This window comes from Sinohyriopsis cumingii, chromosome 5 (assembly GCF_028554795.1).
Source record: "Sinohyriopsis cumingii isolate HCF-2022 chromosome 5, ASM2855479v2, whole genome shotgun sequence".
NCBI lineage: Eukaryota > Metazoa > Mollusca > Bivalvia > Unionida > Unionidae > Sinohyriopsis > Sinohyriopsis cumingii.
The window spans coordinates 39279400-39300291 of NC_142965.1; the positions used below are offsets into that span (position 1 = coordinate 39279400).

The window sequence follows — 20892 nt, forward strand, 5'->3', positions numbered from 1 at the left end:
GACACCGGATCTTGTTGTGCCTTTTTCTCTCCACAATATTCCGCGCCAGTCTAAAGCTACGTTCAATGTAGTTTCAGGAAAAGTATCACTTTTGCTAGAGTATTGCAGCTTATATCCACAGTAAACACCAACGTTTTCTAGCTTGGTCCGCCGCTAATAGGAGACGTTCTTTACAGTCTTTTCATACCTGGGGGCACCGAGTGGCCGGGTGCCGTCTCACCTTTGTCCGCATGGGTTCGAGTCTCGTGCTCGGCTATTGTGGTCTTATGAGAAAGTTTGCTGGTAGCTTCCCGTGGGTCGTTAGTTCTTAATGGGTTCTTCCTCCACTAGTTATACTGGCCGTCATGTATCATATGCTGAAATATGGCGTTAAACCCAAAGCCCTTTGATACTAACATTATCATGTTCGTGTTAACTTCAAAGATTAAACACTTTTCGCCATCAATCAATGGTGAACGAGAGATTGAAACGAATCAACAAGTCTCTTTGGAATAAAGAATACGCACAGGTTGAAAGAAAAAAATAGTCATCGGCTCATTCCTCAGCGGTAATTTCCAAGAATCATTCTACTCTGCCATAATGATTACGAAAACAAGTATAACAATATATTGTGCCTTAGGATCAGTAAGCTTTGGATTACCAAAGTAACTAGACGTTGCTGGTATTAAATGCACTAACTATGTCCGAGTGGTCTCAAACGCTCACCGTTACGGATCACTGCCATCTCACCTCTGTCTGCGTGGGTTCGAGTCTCGGGTTCGGCCTATGTGGGTATGTGAGAAAGCTTGCCAGTAGCTTCTCATGGGTCGGTGGTTCTTTTCGGGGTTTTCCCGGGTTCTTCCTCCACCATTAATACTGGCTGCCATGTACAGCCTATCTCGTGCTAAAAAATGGCTTTAAACCCCACAACAACAACAATACTATGAGAGTGACGCTCAACCTGGTTCGGATGTCAGAGAACTGTTCACCAAACTGTTGTCAGATAGTTTATATAAAGCAAAAAGCTCTTCAGACCGAGCTTTCACTAACCGTACTTACCCTTATATAACGCCCAGAAATTATGAATGCACAGACCCGTATCTGTCGTAATATCATACGCCGGCAGGTAGGATCAACGCATCTTCGTGGGCCAAGGGTCGTCTATCAACTTCATTCCATATTGATCCATGGCATATGTAACTTAACATAGTGTTGAACAAATGTCCTTGAGTAAGGTGGGGGGGGGGGGGGGGGATTGGCGAAGTTACTTGACTTTAGCGAGCGAACTCAAATGACCGATGGTTGTTGCATCTGTTATGCGTTCCATATGGCGACTTCGAAAGAACGATTGCTTGTGAACAATTTCAATTCGAGAAACTAACTTTGTCTGTTGGGATATCGCAGTGTTTATTCCCGGGCATCTTCCTCGGTAAATGTAACGGGCAATCTGACATGATCATCTTTCCGCTACATCCAATCAGAAAAGCGGAATGGTAGATACAGGTTCGGCTAGCCACATATCGCATGGGGCGATGTGGAACGAAATGGATGGACCACACTTGATTTAGGCAAAGATAGGAATAGTGTTTCTTTTGTGAAATCATAAGGAGTAGAATCAACTTAGATCTTCCTTTGCTGGCACATTATGCGACAACAGATCTGGGTAGACGCTGTTTGTTTCAGAGGTGCGCGTTATGTACCAGCGTATATTGTACGATAATATATTTCAAACGTTTTCAGCAAAAGTAATGAAACGTTATGGCCTAAATATTATTCATCAAAATAAGAAAATATACAATTTTTGTTTCCTTTATATGCAAGATTAAATATCTAAATGTAAGTTTGAGTGTGCACTCGAGTTGACGATTTAGGAAATGCGGGACACTATAGGCAGTATTAGGCCCCGTTTAAAAATTCTAAAACCTTAAAATATATTCCACCATTGTCACTGTGTGTACACGTAGATCGTTATTTGCGAAGATTATCCTTATATATTAAATAAGGTCCCTATGGATAAACACTCACATATAATATAACTAACGGAGTGGTACATGTTTTATGAAAGGAGTGGTGGCAATTTGGGGTAGGTATAATTGTGTGCGCTGAAATAATAAATGGTACAAATGTGCAAACCATGGGTATCATACAATTAAGTGGTGTGTATAACGGCGTCGGGGGAGAGGTCAAAATTGAAGTTTCCATCTCCCCTCCCCTTCCTTCCAGCTAATGTTGACTACTCCCAAAGTAGGGTTAAAAGTACTTTATTGAGAAATCTATTTGCATGGGGAATTGCCACAGTTCTACAGCTGCCAAGCTTTATCGAGATATTGAGATTCAGGCTACAAACCTAACTCAGATGCAGGCGGAACCAGAGGAGTAACTATTTCCATATCGGCTATACTCACATATATAATTCATGTCCAGCTACTAACTGCAAAAACTCAGGTCTGCCATCGCATAGCATACCGGCAGATCTGGTTCAATGCACCTTCTAAGGAATCATTAATAGAAGGGAAAGATAAAAAAGAACAGCATTGGACCCGATCACAGTACAGTATGCGTCGGCGGATTTAGGTCGATGTTATTTGCACTGTGGCCCGACTTATAATCGAGTATAAATGGTACCATCGGATTGTTTACTATAACGCTGATATTAGAGGGGAAAATATTTTTATCTTTGTCGAAGAAAATAAATAACGGTAATCATAGTGAAATTTTGAAGTACTTGAACTACCGAGGTCCCCGGGTGGCCGAGTGGTCTAAAGCGTTCGCCTTCAGAGATCACTGCCTTATTCCCTCTGTCCGCGTGGGATTGTGTCTCGGGCTCGGCCAATGTGGGGATATGAGAGACCTTGCTAGAGGCTTCCAATGGGTCTTTGGATTTTACCGAGGTTTTCTCGGGTTTTCCTAAACCCTAAAATAAAAACAACAGCAACGCCCAAACCCGAAAAAGGAACAACACTAATTACCATCCTTGATATCCACACCTATCTTTTTGTTTTTAAAAAGTTACTTAATTGTAATAACAAAGTCGCTTTGCTTATCATACTTACATAGTCATATATATTTCGTTCGTCATACAAAAAAAGTATATAAAAAAATCAGCTGCTTCTGCGTTCGCATAAATCAGTTAATACTCTCCGAAAGGTACAACTTACTATATGTGCAATATGGGCAACTAAAATAGATTATATAGAATATTTAACCTTTATTCGCTTTATTTCCCTAAAAATAATTTTTGCTTCAGAATTTACCACATCGTTTTAATAAATCGTACTTTCCCATTACTTGAAACTAAATCAGTTTGTTCATCATCAACCATCAAGTCGAGTGCACGCTCAAGTTGAGTAGTGTCAAGAAATCGGGACTAGACATATATGGAGTGAGTCGGCGTCATCAACATTTGATGTTCATGTGCAGTGCGCAAGGATGGAATAGCTCTGAAATATCCATAATTTCAATTTTATTCAAACTTTGGGTTTGAGAATATAATTTGACGCATTAAACATTAAACAATTGGAATTTTTTAAAAATTATCTTTATTAGCAGGTGTTCATTATCTTGGCTTGACCATGAAAAATATGTCATGCAAGAAAAATATGTATAGGACAAGATTGTTTCAACTTATAGCTATCAATGATATTATCTACCCGAACTCTGATATCCTTCTGCATTGTATGGATTCCGTCAGGTATGTTTTTGTACATGTCATATCAAGTTAGATAGAAGCACTCAACATATTGAGAGAGAGAGAGAGAGAGAGAGAGAGAGAGCACGTGTTCGATTTAATTCTTTTTCCAAATAATTAGACTAACTCGGTTTTGAAACACATAAATGAACCGCACACCTGGAAAGTTAAACACTTCTTAAAGAACGAAATAACCTTACCTTTGATTACATCTATCATCGCAGCTATGTGGAAGACGTACAACAGTCCTTGCATACTCCTCATGTTCAGCAACACGGGCACGGATTGGGCGACGGTGCAGAAAAATCCGGCTCATGAAATCATTTCGGACTCAGTCATTATTTTGTTATATAATCATGAAATTATCATTTAATCAAATCCTATATTTTAGTCAAGTTTCTCTCCAAATGAAATAGATAATTAGGGGTCCTAGAAGATGTGGGCGGTGATTCACGTCTATAAATTTGAATTCACGTAATCACATTTAAAATCCATTTCCTCATCAGCAGCAGCGATTTTCTCGATTTGCTTTCCAGCTGCAACTATTTGATTCCATGCGAATATTCTCAACAAAATGTGGGCATGTACAGATTTTTTTCGGGTATTGCAAATTCAGTGTAGTCTAATTTTCAAACTTAGAAACTCAGCTGAGATAGCTATCCTTGGTGTTTCCTATTATCATGTTTCGTTGTACCCTTTCTTTCACTTATTTTCCCCAGACATTCTCTGTCACATTAACACAGTATACTCCATGTGTTTGACTAATTTACTATGATAGTAAAGACTTCTACGTACAACCTTTTCAGGACCACGTCTAATATGAAGTTACTGCTATCTTTCAGATCTACGTTTATTATTGCCCCTCACTTTTCTCCTTTAGTCACGTGACAGATTGAAGGCGCTATAGACGGGCCCGCGAATCGATCTCAGCAATGATTCGTTAAACTCAAGATGTCGCTCCCAATAGAAAACGATTTATATCTTTTGGAACAGATACACCACTAATTGATTCGACTATATTTCGTTTCCCCTATTTTAACACAATGCCACAGGCGCGCGACTGGCGACTATTAGCTATGAAGTACGCATTCTATTACACACAGTACGCTTGCCAGTGTCTGTGAATCTTGGAAGCTAGATAGTGCGCGTCAAGGTGTGGTATATGGGAACCTACAATTGCGGTTTTCGGTATTGTGACTTTTATTATATGCGCCAGTTCAGTTGTAAGGTTAATTTTCTACCTGAGAAATTAACTGAAAGCGACGTAGCTGCGGTCTAAGTATGATCCATTTGAAATAGAATGCTCAGGTAAAAGCCAATAGCATTAATAGCGAAATATCGAAAGTCACAAAAAAATTGGAAAAGTAAAATAATCATCGTATCCACAACGAATACTACTACTACTACTACTACTACTACTACTAATAATAATAATAATCTTTTTTTTTTAAAAGACGTCAGCAGGATGACGACGATGTAAAAGACGATTTTTGTGATTTAACGATGGTGTCAATGTCGACGTGCTGTGTTGATGAAGAAGCGGCAGTAGTTGGACTCGTAATCCAATGGTTGAGGGTTTGACACTCGTTCAGGCCAGACCGGGTCGACTGACTCGTTTTTGTGTTAGGTAATGATGTTAAAATTGTAGCGACAATGATGTTAAACTTGTTTGTGTCAGTGTTGTAGCAGTATAACTTTTGGTTGATACAGGTGATGACACTAATAAATATGATTTTACAAAATAGAAAAAATACAATGCAAAAATGAAACGGTTATTTAAGCAACACATTGAGACATATGTAACTTCATTCTGCACTGTAATAATATACTTTGACCGAAGGCCAAAGTTATTTGAACTGTATCGTAAATATTTGTCGATTTGCCATAAAAATGTATGTAAAGGCGACATTTAACTTAATAAAACCGACAAACCTTTAGATTTGTTATTTTAACCTCAAATTATTAGTAACAGATTTTTTCTTTATCTTTGTATCCAAATCTTTTCTTAAAATTTCTAGAAATTATACATATCCTATTAATGTTTCCCACAACATCACAAACCGATAATGGCTGTGTATTCTTGTTATTGGCATGTGTTCCATACGTTTCTCGTTTCATTCAAAACGTCGTCTGCATCTTTGATTTTGTTTCCCTCAGCAGTTTTATTGATCAATTGCAACTCAGAACTTTCTGCAATGCAACGGTATATCGAAAAGCTAAACTAGTGCAACAAAGTTATGTGTGAAGTTAAACGTATTACTTACAACAGGAAAATATTTAAAAAATTCAAAATATAGTAAAAAAATTTTAATTTTAAAAACAACAGACTACGCAGGGTCAGAATAATAATGATGGCTAATGAATAACTAACAAAATATTCAGGATGCTAAACAGAAGATGTATGTACGAAGAAATGATCCATCATAATTTATCTCGCTGTAAACGTATTGTTTTGAAACTGCCAAGAGAACGTTATTCCCTACTGGAGTCAAATGTAAGAATATATGGCATGCATGCATGTATGTATGTATGTATGTATGTATGTATGTATGTATGTATGTATGTATGTATGTACACGACGCAAAGGTAAATAAAGGGCCAAATCGTTACAACACAGAGCCAATATTGTATATAAACTATATTCGTTTAAACAGTGGAAGACTTTCTTTGCTGGAGTTAGGTTAAAAGCTTGTATACTGCAACCATTATACAGCTATACATCGGGTGAAACTGATGTAATGATTGTATGATTTCATTTAAGATTTCATTGAATGTCTTCATCAAATTTCTTGAGCGCGCGCGCGTGTGTGTGTGTGTGTGTGTGTGCGTGTGCGTGTGTGACGGTACTTTTTCACTGTTCCGGTTCTTCGCTAGTTTCCGCCAGTATGCAAATTTTTTTGAAGTATCTTGTTATATATTGATGATATTAACATCATGTTTCCATTTTCTTGATAAAATAATTCAACAAATTATTACTTAGTATCTTACAAAATAGTTGTATTTGTCGGAAATATAATGTTGACTATTACTAGTATAATTATATTTAGGATCCATTAAAATAACATTTGATACTGTTCCTGTAACGCATGTCAGCGTGATGGTCAAACGGGATTTTGTGAAGATATTCGGACCAATCCAACTTTAGATGAGAAAAAAATTCCGATTATGGAGGAAAACAAATATAATTTTGTAGTTATTTACTATCGTATGCTAATGCGCTAAAGTACACATATTCCTTTGTAATTTTAGAATCAGCCGTAGCTTTCTAAGATAACAGTTGTTTTCTGTTTGAATTTTACGTTATTTCTCAAGTCCAGTAAATTTTGTCTCGTTTGACGAGTAAGTGTATTTCATATTTACCAGCCCTCTCTGATAAATGTCTTGCACGAGTGTTGGCATCTCACTCAACATTTCCCTGCCTAGTATGTCAATAGAGTAGCTAGAAAATTACAGACTTCACTATCAACACTTCCAGTAGGGTAGCTGGAAAATTACAGACTTCACTATCAACACTTCCAAAAGTGTAGCTAGAAAATTACAGACTTCACTATCAACACTTCCAATAGCGTAGGTAGCAAATTACAGACTTCACTATCAACACTTCCAATAGCGTAGCTAGCAAATTACAGACTTCACTTTCAACACTTCCAATAGCGTAGCTAGCAAATTACAGACTTCACTATCAACACTTCCAGTAGTGTAGCTAGAAAATTACAGACTTCACTATCAACACTTCCAACAGCGCAGCTAGCAAATTACAGACTTCACTATCAACACTTCCAATAGCGTAGCTAGAAAATTACAGACTTCACTATCAACACTTCCAATAGCGTAGCTAGCAAATTACAGACTTCACTATCAACACTTCCAATTTCTATCAACAAACTCTCTAATGTCAGCACAATGTTTTTCACAGGGTGTATAGTGCAAGGGTCTGAGCTATAGTGCAAGGGTGTCAGTATAGCGCAAGGGTCTGAGTTATAGTGCAAAGGTGTCAGCTATATGGCAAGGATGTCAGCTATAGGACAAGGGTGTCACCTATAGTGCAAGGGTATTAGCTATAGTGCAAGGTGTCAATATAGTGTTCCCTGTTATAATTCTCAGTAACTATTATTATTATTATTATTATTATTATTAACTATTTTAGAACTACACACAAAAAAGACTTGAATTTATGACCTTTTATTGCATGTGTGCTTTTATTCTATACGGCAAAATATATACAGTCAGTATTATTTTATTTCATGAAATTAATCGTTGCCTGTGTAGGGCATATAATAAAACAATCACTTGGTATTTTTGCGGTCTCTGGCTCAATGCCTAATGGTGTAAGTGCACGGATTAATAATATCTCATTAGAATGTAAAAATGTATTTAAATTTATCGTCTCCCTGCCACGATATTCTTAGAGCCATTCTAACACATGAATAAGAAGGTGTGACCGTGACATCTGACCTTTCAGGTATCACCGAATAGTTTCGTATTCTGACACACCTCCCTAATTTTTAAGTTATAAGGCAGAAGCCTTGATTATCACAAATCTAGTATTTATAAATTCACACAGAAGCTAAATCTGTAATGTGGTTTACATTCGCTTTGAGTTAGGCTTGAAAATGGGTTTGCTTGTTTGTTGAGTGCCTGTACAGTTAGACTAGCATCGGAGATCAACTGCGTTACTAGTGCTGCAAATGAACAGCCGACTTGGCTTACGTATTTATGTATGTCTGCTACAGAGGTAAATATCTAAAAATCGAGATGGCTGAGAGGTGATGAAAAGTATGCTAATTTGTCATAGTACTAGTGAACTTTATTCATGCATAAGGCATATACTGACTCTTTTAGCCGCTTTGTCACAGGAAAATATGAAAAATAGCTCTTTGCTGACAAATATGAATGTAAAAAAGAGGGGATGGTGCCAGTGTCGGTTCAATATAAAAGCCACCAGTTGTACAAGGATTTAACCTCAATACCTTAGTCAAAATCTCACAAGAATGCTTTCTACAAAAAAATAAAAATAAAAAAGTATACCTGTAATGTAAAATTATTCTCATTTTTCTGCAATAGGTCAATGTCGGATGAATATGTACCCCTCCCCCCCCCCCAAAAAAAAAAAAAAAAAAGATAAGTGAAACTAAACCACAGACTTTCTCTGCTAATCTTATAACATTACCTGCGTGGAAGCAGACGATAGAGCCTCATCATGCATCTATTCACAATTTACATCTAAAAAGTTAACAATATCAAGTAACACTGACTTTATATACAAGGATGTGCCGTGTACACTGGTGAATCGAGTTAAAAGCCTGACACCAGTCCTTGGACACATATACAAACTTCATTATCTCAAAATATAACAATCTTACTATTGAGATCTTGATCTTTGACCTCCACACCAGTATCAATATTTAAATACCATTATTTTGTGATAATAAATTCATCCACGGCACTAATTTATAGGCTACACTGCAGATCCAAAAGACTTAATCAACGACCACCCACCTAAATTAAAACAATTCCTCCTGATGACCATGAAGATCGAACTTAAGTCTTCAGTCTCCAGAGATACATCTTCCCACCACGTGCATTTGCAAGCAGAGCCTGACTATGATGAAATAACGAGATATATTGTCCTTAAAAGTAAATTTTAAAAAAATTGCAAAATCAGTATGCATGACGGACATAGCTATTCTAACCTTTTGCAACATTCAACTCCCTGAAAAAGAGATTAAAATATTAAGCAGATCATAAAATAAGTAATGTAGACTATTTAATCCACATATCATTGATTATTTAATCCACATGTCATATGCTATCTAATCCACATATCATGAGATCGTGTTTCTTATAAGCCAAGTCGCTAAATGAATAGTCAGATAGCCTCTTTATTACCAATTGTATTTCGTTCAGCGTTTTATCTTGTTGATGTCAAAATACAAATTTGCATTTGCTTCTTCAATACTCTATTCACAGTTATATTAGATTTTTTTAAATCTAACATCCATATTTGATGAAACTCGGACTATTATTTTTGTACATGCATGTCTATTATGACAATATACTTACTGTATAACTAACTCTCCGTATTAGTGTAATCAAGCACTCAAAGGGCTATAATATCTCAATTACAAAGTCGCGGGACGAATTAGACAGTAAAATATACAACCATTTGTCTTGTCTGTGTAGAGAGATGGGCTTAAGCCCTTTGTTTATTTATTTGGCACCTTCGGTAAAACTGTTTCCGCCTTGCTTATATACTAACTGGAGTTTGAAGCCGGTGTGTGTTGGAATGTTGAGGGAGAGAGCATCTTGTAAAATCTAGAGTAATCTTCTGGGGTCTTTGGGTTGAAATTTATGGTCTGATATGAAGGGGGGGGGGGGGGCGTAGAAACTAGTTAACTGGAATAAAGCATGAACAGACCTATAACATTAAATAAGAAAAGTATGAATGTTCAACGATATTATTTCCTAAGGTATATTGAAAACTGATACATTATTTATTCACTAATAAGTTGCAGCTGTATATATAATCACTAATTATTGCAATTTAAAATGATCTCGAGTTCAGCATTTTTATTCCGACGTGAACTCTCTTTGACCACGTGAAACAATGGGCTTCCTATGAACAGTATCGATACAGATATGTCTTTAGATCATGCGACGGCAGATCAGGGTCCATACCAACTGCTTTACGTAATAGGTGAAACTAACAACCTGGACCAGACGGCAGATCAGGGTGTCTACACCTATTGTATTACATGCTATATGTAATGAACAGCCTGGACGAGACGGCACAGCATATTCGACATCTATTGTTTTACATACTAGGTGTAACGAACGGCCTGGACCCAGAGTTGCATTCTCATTATGCAACATCAGATCTGAGTCCACTCTGTTTGCACATGAATGGGTATAATACACGGTTAAATGTAATTAGCATAAATTACTAGCGTAGGCGTAGATATAAAGTGCAAAGCGTAAATAATTATGTTGTACTTTGGCCCTGTGGATACCACTTAATAGTTAACTTCATACTGTATATTATTTTTAAGCAATTGCTGAAACGTGGTTGTTTTTTTTTAATATATAAAAAAGCTTGTAAAGGCTCCAATTTATTTTTATTTATTTTCTTTTCAACAAAAAAAAATTCGCAGAAGATAAGAGACAACCTACTCCAAACCTATTGATTCTAAGTCATGAATGCCAAAATCGTTCAAAATTGAAATGTTTTATGTACTAATGATGTCAAGCCTTATCTAAGGATATCGAAACTCAGTTTTCAAACGACACCATCTCCGATGATAAAAGATAATGTATTTACATGCCCTGTTAGTTGCTTGTATTTTTCCCTGCCAACTATGTTGTCAAAACTTCCACCTGACTTTTAAAAATTTCTTTTATTTTTAAGAAGACCTATTATTTACAAGCAAAGAAGTCTGACTGGTAAAATCAACCACGGCAAGACAGGATATTGCGAATATGATCCAATAATTTCTCATTGAGAAATCTCTAATTCTTTCAAAAATAGGTTTAAATGAAGCATTGATAATTTAAATAAAAAAATATATCAAATCATCTTGCCAAATAAATCTTCGTGGTTTTGAGGCAAAATGAGGCTTGTTCTTAATGTTGATGTATTTCTCTCTTTTTTACAAATAGTTTTAAAATCACCCAGTGTGTGTGTGATTTGGATTTTTAACGTAGCTTTAAAAAGTTTTCAGTCATATAGTCATATAGCTACGATGTCTGCAGTGTGGCAGTTTATAGTGATGTCTAGCACTGGGGCATCATGCCGCAGACATGTAGCAAGATGTCCCACCCAGTCACATTATCCTGACACCAGGCCGACCAATCCTAACACTAACCTCTTAATGCTGAGCGCCAAACGAGGCAGCTGTAAGTACCATTTTTGTAAGTCTTTGATATGATTCGGCCGGGGATCGAACTCACGACCTCCCGCATCCGAGGCGGACGCTCTAACTACTAGGCCACCGGAGCGGTACAATCACCCAGTTAATGCAAAATTAAAAAAGGGAAGAATATGTACGATTTTATGTCCATTTTAAGGCAATATGTTGCAAGATTATATTTATTCTAAATTTTGATGCATTTCTCTCCTATTTTAAACAAAAATGTTTTAAACTCGCCCAGTTGCTGAAATATTATAAAGGGAACACTATGATAGATTTTGTTTCCATACTCAGTCTCTCTTGTACCTGTCGTAGTAATCCAGACAGTCAGTTTATTGTACCATATTTGCAAAAAAATAATATTTTATCATTTTAACTATATAACCGTTGCAACATTACACAATTTTAAATTTTCATTGGAACATAGCTAGAACAATCTAAGGATGCCAATTATATATGGATTTTTTTAATTAAAAAATGTATAAATAGATGAGAAGAAAGAACCATTCTCCTGCATGAAAAAGAAATAATACAACGATAAAATTAAACAGAAATTTCAAATCTCGAGCAGTTTCAAGAAAGACGATGAAAAAGTTGTCTGTCGGAATGCTGCTGCCCACAGTAATACTTACATTCCAATGTTGTTTTTCGCTGAAATGGGAGGAGATATTCGGCTGTAAACACATGTTCCCTACAATTTTGATTGATCATCGGTTAGTTTTATTTTCTTTGTAACTTAAAACACTTAGATCTGGAGAAATTCGTCTCCACGTGGTCCCGTGATGGCCGCCAGGAGCGCTATTGTCTAGACCGCTGTTCATTTGGAATGCCTCTTCACCGGTGTTACATCACTGATTGTCTAGCGTTCCACTTCATGTGGTTGTTCTCCCGTTCTGTTGAGTATTAACATGTATGTTTACCCGAGTGTATATCCAAACATAAGATTTCTAAATCAGATTTGACATTTATCGGGTTATTTAAATGAAACCACCTTTCCTAAACCATGTTCTCGTAGAAAAAGCGAGAATCAACCGAGAGCAACATACATCGATTGATTCTATCTGTTACGGATTGTTACCCCCGTCCATGACGCACATCCTCGAATATGTTGTACTCTACGGTATACTTAAACGGAAACAATCAAACATTTAACACTACGACAAAAATTCCCTGATTGGAAAATAAATCCATTGTTCAGACTCGGGCTTGCAGAGAACTGGAGCCAGACGAGAGGTGAGTAAGATAAAATTTTGAAACGTGACTAGAATTCAAGACGGCTGGACGAAACTGTTTGCATTCCCTCGAGCTGAATAAAAGCGAAATTTATCAAAATATGTAATATCATTCCTCAAAGCCAGACATAGTTTTTGGATAAACCATTCTAAAATTTTAGTACATCTGGCTTCTTGGTGCCTGAATGGTCATTTTAGTGTTGCCCATGCAGCTGAGTTGGCTACATATAGTTCTTGCTGCTGAACGTAGTCGTCAGCTGCTAAGTTCGGTGGTGTGCCCCCTTGCTATTTCAAGCCTTGTTTATGTGAATCCCCGCATGTAATTAACACCAATTGTCATCCTGAAAAAAAGGTATATTGGGTTTCACTTATTTCAGGTTTTTTTCTTCTTCTTCACATTTGGACAGAAACACGAAACGTGACCGGTTATGGCCCTCATAAATACATTAGTATCTGTTTCCTAATGCTTACTTTATTTTATTTTTAATGTCATATAATGGTTGCGTACCCTTTAAAATTAATCAGTTTTGTTTCAAATATTAAATACTTATCTCTGAATGGCAGACGTAAACTGAACGTATTTTGTTCATACTAACCAAACTCTACCTAGAGCATGGATTGTATTGAATTTGACATTACTTAAAAATGCCGGGTTAAATTTTAAGTATACGTTCAGTTTGATTTCATCGGGTTGATTAACATATAAATGAAACTTAGCAATGAAATTTCACTTCAGTTTTTCAAGTTACTTTAGTGAAATGAAAGCAGAAAAAATTCCGGACAAAAAAAATTATGTCGGCTTTAAGGGAATTTCGGTTGGGTCTGAAATGTTTTATTCTATTATGTTTTTTAATAAAAGTTATAGATTTAACGCCTGAAGCGATTTGTGAGGAAGTGGGATGGAAGGAAAATGTTGACTGATAGTTTAAGGAAAAAAGTGTGTAAAACAGGCGTTTATGAGATACTAGTATTCCGTTTGCTTACCTTCATCAGAGACAGAGTTGAAACTGTACATAGCTGACCCTACAAGAGGAAAATCTTCCCTCTTGTTTATCAGCGTTATTTTGCTTAAAATCTGTACTCTTTTTTAAAACTTGTGTAAATGTATTGGATGTAAATTTAATACAAATTTAACGAAAACAAAGGTTATCAAGACTTAAAATATATAAGTTACATAGGGAATTCTGTATATACCCACACTCACTATTTCCCAACCTTCAAAGTACTTCCGTTTTATACGAGTTTGCCTAATGATTTATAATTGACTTGCGATTGGATTGGATTGGATTGACTTGCGATCGAATTTGAGGGGCCCCGAGTTGCCGATTGGTCTAAAGCGCTCACCGTTACGGATCACTGCCGTCTCAGATCTGTCTGCGTGGGTTCGAGTCTCGGGCTCGGCCAATGTGGGTACGTGAGAAAGCTTGTCAGTAGCTTCTCGTGGGTAAGAGGTTCTTTCCGGGTTTTTTTTCCGGGCTCATCCTGCACCATGGAGTTAAACCCTACAACAACAACAACGATCGGATTGGTTTGCAAGCAGATGCAATATCTGTTTATTGACCAACGATCGAGATTGTATGGTCAATTCGCCTGGAATATCGACCTGTGGGTTATCGTGATCCATATTTATTTCGTGAAATATTGACAACGAGCTGTATATTTTACAAAGTGATATAATTTGATATCGATTATATTAAACGAAAAATTTTATGTTCATATCAGTCACGGCTTCTTTTTCTCTTCTTCGTGTCCAGAGAAAGTGAGCTTTTATTGAGAAGTTGTGCAACGTTATATAATTAACAAGTCCTAAATGATAACAAATATTAGTTGAACTACCAGGTAGAGATTTGTAACGACATACCGACAGACGCATATAAGATTCAAATAAAAATCAAGACTTCCGGTACATGTATTGCTTAGGATTTTTCTGTGATTCATATTCACACATGCTTTCTTTGAATCATGCTATTTAAGTAGTTTTGTCAGGTATAAAATTATTCTTGTACCTTTTTTAACTTCTTTGATAATTAACAAATGGCACCGGGTTATGAAAATCGTAATTGCTTATCGGTATCTTTTGCAGTGTTATTAAAATTTGAATGAGCGATTCTTACAAAGATTTTATATAAATCAACAATAGTAAATTGATACGTCACTTCTAATAAAGGCTTAGTTTGGAGGCACTATGCATTACAATAAGAGTAATATCAATCCCGAAAATATGATCGGCGGATGAATCATTCACTAACAGTGAAAAGGCTGAGTAGACTGGTTCTCATTAGCAATCATACTGATATACCGACGATTCATTTGAATGACTATATCAGGCCGTTCTTATATTGAAAAAGATAGGATGGAAGCAAGAGAAATATTACAAAATGCAAACGAGACATGAGTCATCGCTCCTCAGTAATAAAAAGTCACTGAGCACATGGCGATTTTCATGAGAATAATGAACACAGTGTAGATAGAAAATATCTCAATATCCCATGTTAGGCACGTGGCGGTAGTATTTAACACATACTAAAGCTCCACTCCTAGTCAACAATCATTCACAAAACTGCAAAGTCGATACAGTTTCTTGGTTGTAAATCTTGAATAAAAGAGCTTTTATAGTCAAACGAAGGCTCTACGAACTAATATTCCTGTTCTTTTGCCATTACAGAATGTTTCTTGGTGCAATTACATGAGTGTGTCGAGCCATGACGTCAGTATTTCAAATCGCAGTGAAGGATAATTCATTACAAATTTAATATAGTTTCGCACTTTTATTGTTCAGATCCCAGATTCACTTAAATGTCAAATTTTCGTCCTCACTTGCAGATTTTTTAAAGTAATTCTTCTATTGCCCAGTTTATTGAAGGCAAGTATTAGTCCTACTATTCTATATTCGCCTGAAATAAATCTTGTTTATATCTGAGGCAAATATGAGGATGTCCTCAAAATTTGAGGAATCCCGCGTTTTTAAAGAATAAAATAATTATGAGGTGTACTGTAGATTATAGTGTTGTATTGCTTCCTCTCTACTTTCATGCCTTTAAAAAACAACAATAATAACACCCCACCCCCACCCCCAATATTTTCATGAGTAGAAATAGCTAGATAATGCAACATCTCAGTCTGAGAATTCATTTTTTAAAAGAGTGAGGTCTCTTGGAAAATCCAGTTGTAATGGATGAATTGAAAAATACCGAGGACAGAGAATAAAGGTCTAATACATGCTATTGCGTTTTAAATTTACGAATTCTTTGAAGCAAAACAGAAGAGAACATGAGTTTAATTCTGCGAAAATCATTTCAGGCGATATAATAAGTAGAATTTTAATTCTGTGAAAATCATATCAGGCGCTATGTTAGTAGAATTTTAATTCTGTAAAAGTCATCTCAGTCGATAGGTAAGTAGTATATAAGCACACTTTTATTAAAATAATGGATGGATGTACAAAACACGTTATTTAAAAAAAAGCATAATGATGAAGTAGTGGGACACTATTAACACAGATTGTTACAGACATGTACTTTTCTTTGGATTAACGGATAATAGTAATTGGATTACAATAGCTGAAGATAATCTAAACTCATTTACAGGTCTAAAAACAATTAGACAAGGAAATAGTCATGTTAAAAAGAGGATGAAATTAGTAAATACTCAGTCTGCTAGAAAAAGAAGAAAGAAAGAATGAATAAAAAAAACAACATAAAAATGAGTCAGACTGAGAAGTCGTTCTCCTGTAAACGCTAATAGTAAAAGTTGTTATTGTTATGGGTTTTAATGCCATTTTTCAACACATGATAGGATATACATGGCGGCCAGTATAACTGGTGGAGTAAGAACCCGGGAAAACCCGGGAAGAACCACCGACCCACGGGAAGCTAGTGGCAAGCTTTCCCACGTACCACATTGACCGGGCCCTAGACACGCACTTTTTTATGCTATTTGAAATTGGTTGCCTCTCAAGATATAGCAAATGCCATTTGGAATTGATGGCCTATCAAGATATAGCAAATGCCATTTGGAATTGATGGCCTATCAATATGTAGCAAATGCCATTTGGAATTGATGGCCTATCAATATGTAGCAAATGCCATTTGGAACCTATGGCCTATCAAGATATAGCAAATGCCATTTGGAATTGATGGCCTATCAAGATATAGCAAATGCCATTTGGAATTGATGGCCTATCAATATGTAGCAAATGCCATTTGGAATCTATGGCCTATCAAGATCTAGCAAATGCCATTTGGAATTGATGGCCTATCAATATGTAGCAAATGCCATTTGGAACCTATGGCCTATCGAGATATAGCAAATGCCATTTGGAATTGATGGCCTATCAATATGTAGCAAATGCCATTTGGAACCTATGGCCTATCAATATGTAGCAAATGCCATTTGGAACCTATGGCCTATCAAGATATAGCAAATGCCATTTGGAATTGATGGCCTATCAAGATATAGCAAATGCCATTCGGAATTGATGGCCTATCAATATGTAGCAAATGCCATTTGGAATTGATGGCCTATCAATATGTAGCAAATGCCATTTGGAACCTATGTCCTATCAAGATATAGCAAATGCCATTTGGAATTGATGGCCTATCAATATGTAGCAAATGCCATTTGGAATCTATGGCCTATCAAGATATAGCAAATGCCATTTGGAATTGATGGCCTATCAATATGTAGCAAATGCCATTTGGAATTGATGGCCTATCAATATGTAGCAAATGCCATTTGGAACCTATGGCCTATCAAGATATAGCAAATGCCATTTGGAATTGATGGCCTATCAAGATATAGCAAATGCCATTTGGAATTGATGGCCTATCAATATGTAGCAAATGCCATTTGGAATTGATGGCCTATCAATATGTAGCAAATGCCATTTGGAACCTATGACCTATCAAGATATAGCAAATGCCATTTGGAATTGATGGCCTATCAAGATATAGCAAATGCCATTTGGAATTGATGGCCTATCAAGATATAGCAAATGCCATTTGGAATTGATGGCCTTTCAATATGTAGCAAATGCCATTTGGAATTGATGGCCTTTCAAGATATAGCAAATGCCATTTGGAATCGATGGCCTATCAAGATATAGCAAATGCCATTTTGAATTAATGGCCTATCAAGATATAGCAAATGCCATTTGGAGTCGTTGTCCTATCAAGATATAGTAAATGCCATTTGGAATTGATGTCCTATCAAGATATAGCAAATGCCATTTGGAATCGATGACCTATCAAGATATAGCAAATGTCATTTGGAATTGATGGCCCATCAAGATATAGCAAATGCCATTTGGAGTCGATGGCCTATCAAGATATAGCAGATGTCATTTGGAATTGATGGCCTATCAAGATATAGCAAATGCCATTTGGAATCGATGGCCTATCAAGATATAGCAAATGCCATTTGGAATTGTTGGCCTATCAATATGTAGCAAATGCCATTTGGAATTGATGGCCTATCAATATGTAGCAAATGCCATTTGGAACCTATGGCCTATCAAGATATAGCAAATGCCATTTGGAATTGATGGCCTATCAAGATATAGCAAATGCCATTTGGAATTGATGGCCTATCAAGATATAGCAGATGTCATTTGGAATTGATGGCCTATCAAGATATAGCAAATGCCATTTGGAATCTATGGCCTATCAAGATATAGCAAATGCCATTTGGAATTGATGGCCTATCAATATGTAGCAAATGCCATTTGGAATTGATGGCCTATCAATATGTAGCAAATGCCATTTGGAACCTATGGCCTATCAAGATATAGCAAATGCCATTTGGAATTGATGGCCTATCAAGATATAGCAAATGCCATTTGGAATTGATGGCCTATCAATATGTAGCAAATGCCATTTGGAATTGATGGCCTATCAATATGTAGCAAATGCCATTTGGAACCTATGACCTATCAAGATATAGCAAATGCCATTTGGAATTGATGGCCTATCAAGATATAGCAAATGCCATTTGGAATTGATGGCCTATCAAGATATAGCAAATGCCATTTGGAATTGATGGCCTTTCAATATGTAGCAAATGCCATTTGGAATTGATGGCCTTTCAAGATATAGCAAATGCCATTTGGAATCGATGGCCTATCAAGATATAGCAAATGCCATTTTGAATTAATGGCCTATCAAGATATAGCAAATGCCATTTGGAGTCGTTGTCCTATCAAGATATAGTAAATGCCATTTGGAATTGATGTCCTATCAAGATATAGCAAATGCCATTTGGAATCGATGACCTATCAAGATATAGCAAATGTCATTTGGAATTGATGGCCTATCAAGATATAGCAAATGCCATTTGGAGTCGATGGCCTATCAAGATATAGCAGATGTCATTTGGAATTGATGGCCTATCAAGATATAGCAAATGCCATTTGGAATCGATGGCCTATCAAGATATAGCAAATGCCATTTGGAATTGTTGGCCTATCAAGATATAGCAAATGCCGTTTGGAATTGATGGTCTATCAGAATGTATCAAACTTACTAAACGAAATTACAAACCTCATTGTTTCACTATTTGGAGCCAGGGAATGCTAAGTAACTATTGACTTTTTACACGTGTGATTATGTCACCTGTAAAGATTGGATTTGAAAACTAATACGACATGTGGAAGAAAGGAAAAGGATTCATAGTAAGATCGTATACCAAATATACTAGCTTATAGGGCTAGTCAATCGTTTACCAAATATAACAGCATATAGAGCGAGTCCACCGTACACCAAATATACTAGCTTACAGGGTGAGTCAGTTGTATACCAAATATGCAAGCTTACAGGACGACTCAACAGTATACCAAATATACTAGCGTACATGGCGACTCAATCGTATACCAAATATACTAGCTTACAGGGAGAGTCCAACTGCAAACTGCACAGACTCAGACCTGCCGTTTGACACAAAGGGGATCACTCTGCGCCATCGCCTCTACGTAAGCTCATTATGCTATCTGGTGATGTACTGTCCAGTTTTGCGTATTATCTATAAGCCGAACTATAAGTCTGTATGTTAGGAGTAACAAAGTAGTCATAAACACTTGGCTTCGTTAGTTTGTTTAGTTTCATGATTGTTAGGTCAAGCTTCGTTAGTTAGTTTAGTTTCATGACTTTTGCTAAGGTCAGTCTGATATAAATCCTGATTGCAATTAAAATTAAGAACATGTAAAATTCTTTGTAAAATTGCATTAACATGCGTTTTTGAACAACATAACATTATTCCCGCCTATACTGAAACAATTCCGTTGTCAAATTTTCAGTTTTGGAGGTGAATTGTTTTGCATGTCTTCAAGTTCTTCAGTTTCTGAAGCAAGTTAATTTTGCATGTAGTCCGCAATCCCAGAAGGCTTCAGTAGAAGTGATCGGTTTTTAAAAACACCGGAACTTACGAAGTTTTAATGGGGATTTGTCGCAACGGAGTACGTGTACCATCTTTGCCTATGAAACAAAAACGTTATTGCGTGGAGCTGGCTGTCTGTTTGTTGTTCTTTAATTTTGTTGTTGCCGTTGCTGTTGTTTTCCAATTAATATCCATCCTGTTGTATTTTTTTTTAAATCTATCTTTTTTCAAACTATTAGATAGACTGGTTTTCAATTAACTATATGCTTTTGTGGCTCATTGGTCAGCATGCGACCATAAGAGTACGGCAATATACTCCATCTCCTCCGGCACGATAGAACCATGCATATGTTCATTCGCAGTAAAGTGTTAACAGTTAAAACCAGATAAAACTTGCATGTTGCTAATACATTTAATTTTAAACCAACTTATTTCACTTGAGACAAGTAGGCTTTATTCATTAGAAACAACAACCCCCCACGTGGAACTCTCGATAAACTCCGAAAGCTACTACCACTAAGATGAATACCGAAGAAATGCCAGTTCATGTATCTACTTCACTGATCAAATAATTTGAAAAAGCAGAGAGAAATATATAGATTTTAAGGCTTAAACCAGAACATCTGACACTGTTATTGTGAACTTATCTATTACCTTTCGTTCAAACATTTAACCAGAAAAATAAACTCAGTAACAATTCAAAACGAGGCTGAAACTG

General features: G+C 36.4%; 1 protein-coding gene across 3 annotated transcripts in view; it reads right to left on the bottom strand.

The window, feature by feature from the left end:
• The window catches only part of LOC149798984 (chordin-like protein 2), a 36914-nt gene extending 32098 nt beyond the window's left edge, over positions 1–4816 (bottom strand). For 2 of the 3 annotated variants that reach the window (XM_089957904.1, XM_089957905.1), the window contains exon 1: positions 3868–4815. In XM_089957904.1, the coding sequence (XP_089814030.1) occupies positions 3868–3931 (64 nt within the window). In that variant the 5' untranslated portion in view covers positions 3932–4815. Of the gene's footprint in view, positions 1–3867 lie in introns of all 3 variants that reach the window. The other variant, XM_089957903.1, reaches the window with a different exon arrangement.
• Positions 4817–20892: the final 16076 nt, after the last annotated feature.